Here is a 1,875-nt window from a genome sequence, read left to right on the forward strand (position 1 = left end):
TAGTGCTTGGAAAAAATCTTTCATTCCTCATCATGTACAAACCAGAGGAAGGTTTCTACTGTATGTCTCACTGCAAACGCTGTCAGAAAATTATTTACACAGGTAAATAGCTTTAGTTAGATCTGAACCTCATTGATCATACCGTCTGGCATTACGGTGAGCAGGCTGCCTTTGCTGAAGGTGCTTTTGGTGCTGATGTCCAGATTGATGGTAGTGAAGCAGAAGTAGTTCCCAGTATCATTCAACTCTGCTTTGGCCAAGTACAGGTTCCCCGTGACCTGTGACACAAACCAGCGGCCATCGTCCTTCCTAATGAAGTTTGGGAACTCGTTGAAGTACCAGCGATAGGACAGAGCTGCAGAAGATGAGGAGCAGAACATAACAGTTAACAACATTCAAAAGGTGGGATGTATTGCAATCAGGAGTTAGGATGTAGGTTAAAGGCAGCTGAAATTTTAAAAAAAAAAGCTCCTCAGGATTTTTAGACTTTTACCAAACAATAATAATTTTGGAACCAATGGCCATGCTTTATATTAACCATATCCATTGGGTTAGGAAGATAAAGGCCCAGCCCCATTTCTCTCACTTGCACTCATTTTGGACCCTAGCTCTCGGTTTTGTGTGTTTACGTGTAAGGCTAGTGTGCCCCAATAGTTATAAGAGCTAGGGGGAGGTGCCCTCCAACCCTTAAAAAAAAAACATGTTGGGATATCTTAGGCCCCGCCCACACGAAGTCAAAACGAACACGAAACGCTAATATTTTCCAGAACGTTTGTCGTAAAGACGGAGACCTAAAATAAATGTGATCGTCCACACGAATGCATGAAAACGCTGCAAAATGTATGCCAGGAGAGTTTTTAAGCTTTGCTCTGCAGCTGACTTTGCTTTACAAAGTTAAGGTGGAGAGCTCTCCTGATGTGTGTCTGGCTGTGATCCTGCCATGCTAAGCTGCTAAAGATGGGAGAAAACTTAAGCCAGGCTTACACTGTGGGATTTTTTCAATTGTTTCACGCAGCTACAGCTCAAACTTTACGATGAAACCAAAGGGTTTAAAAGTTCACAGCTCAACATGCTCTGATGCGATCTACCTGCTCACACTGTACGTCTAAAAACCAGGTGAGACTCAGCTCCGCAGTGAGATGGCGCTAGTCGGACTCGTCTATCTGGAAGCCAAACAAGTAGCAGAGGAACATGAAGCTCACTAGAGTGAAACGCGCTGCCTTGGATATATGGGCAACTTTGTGCTGAAAGCCCTAAAAAGAAAAGGAGACGACGTATTTGGACGAAGACATGGCTGAGCAGACGTGGCTACTACGCTCTGTCACGACTGAAAAATCAGCCAGAAAAGGGCAAAGAATCAAACAGTGTATGGCCGACTAAGTTTTCCAAAAACGAATATTGGTAGAGGTACAGGTCAGGCACAAGTCAGGGAGAGTTATAGCCAAATATTTTGTTTCTTTGTGGATTTCTGATCATTTCATGTCTTTAATGTTGAGTAAAGACAAAGCTAACAGGATGGACGGCATAGTACGATATGCTAACATAACTGAGCTGTTGTTTATAAAGGTAGAAACAGGTTTATTTCATTAAGGGTTTAAACACTGATATGATGTTAACATTCATGTGTTTTCTTATGTGCTCATTACATTTTGATAACCAAATTATGACCATAAGTCAATTAATGGAATCCTCATGTCTGCTAGCTGCTAGCTCACTCAAGGAATAATTTAAAGAGGTTCGCTCATATTCAGAATTCAAACTTCTGAAAGTTCTTTAAATCTGAAATGATTCCATCCTGTTCAATAAATAATCAGTGTTTTTAATTCAGAGTAATTTTCATGTGAATGTGCTTTACTGGAGGCATCCATGTTTGTC

General features: G+C 41.3%; 1 protein-coding gene across 1 annotated transcript in view; it reads right to left on the reverse strand.

Annotated features, from left to right (window-relative positions):
• LOC107105219 (contactin-2-like) overlaps nucleotides 1-1,875 on the reverse strand; it is a 44,264-nt gene that overhangs the window by 29,988 nt on the left and 12,401 nt on the right. The window contains exons 5-6 of the mRNA XM_015405344.1: nucleotides 129-355; nucleotides 72-79 (exon numbers count right to left, since the gene is read on the reverse strand). Of these exons, the coding sequence (XP_015260830.1) occupies nucleotides 72-79; nucleotides 129-355 (235 nt within the window). The remainder of the gene's footprint in view (nucleotides 1-71; nucleotides 80-128; nucleotides 356-1,875) is intronic.

Source organism: Cyprinodon variegatus, unplaced genomic scaffold (assembly GCF_000732505.1).
Source record: "Cyprinodon variegatus isolate N-32 unplaced genomic scaffold, C_variegatus-1.0 Scaffold2160, whole genome shotgun sequence".
Classification (NCBI taxonomy): domain Eukaryota; kingdom Metazoa; phylum Chordata; class Actinopteri; order Cyprinodontiformes; family Cyprinodontidae; genus Cyprinodon; species Cyprinodon variegatus.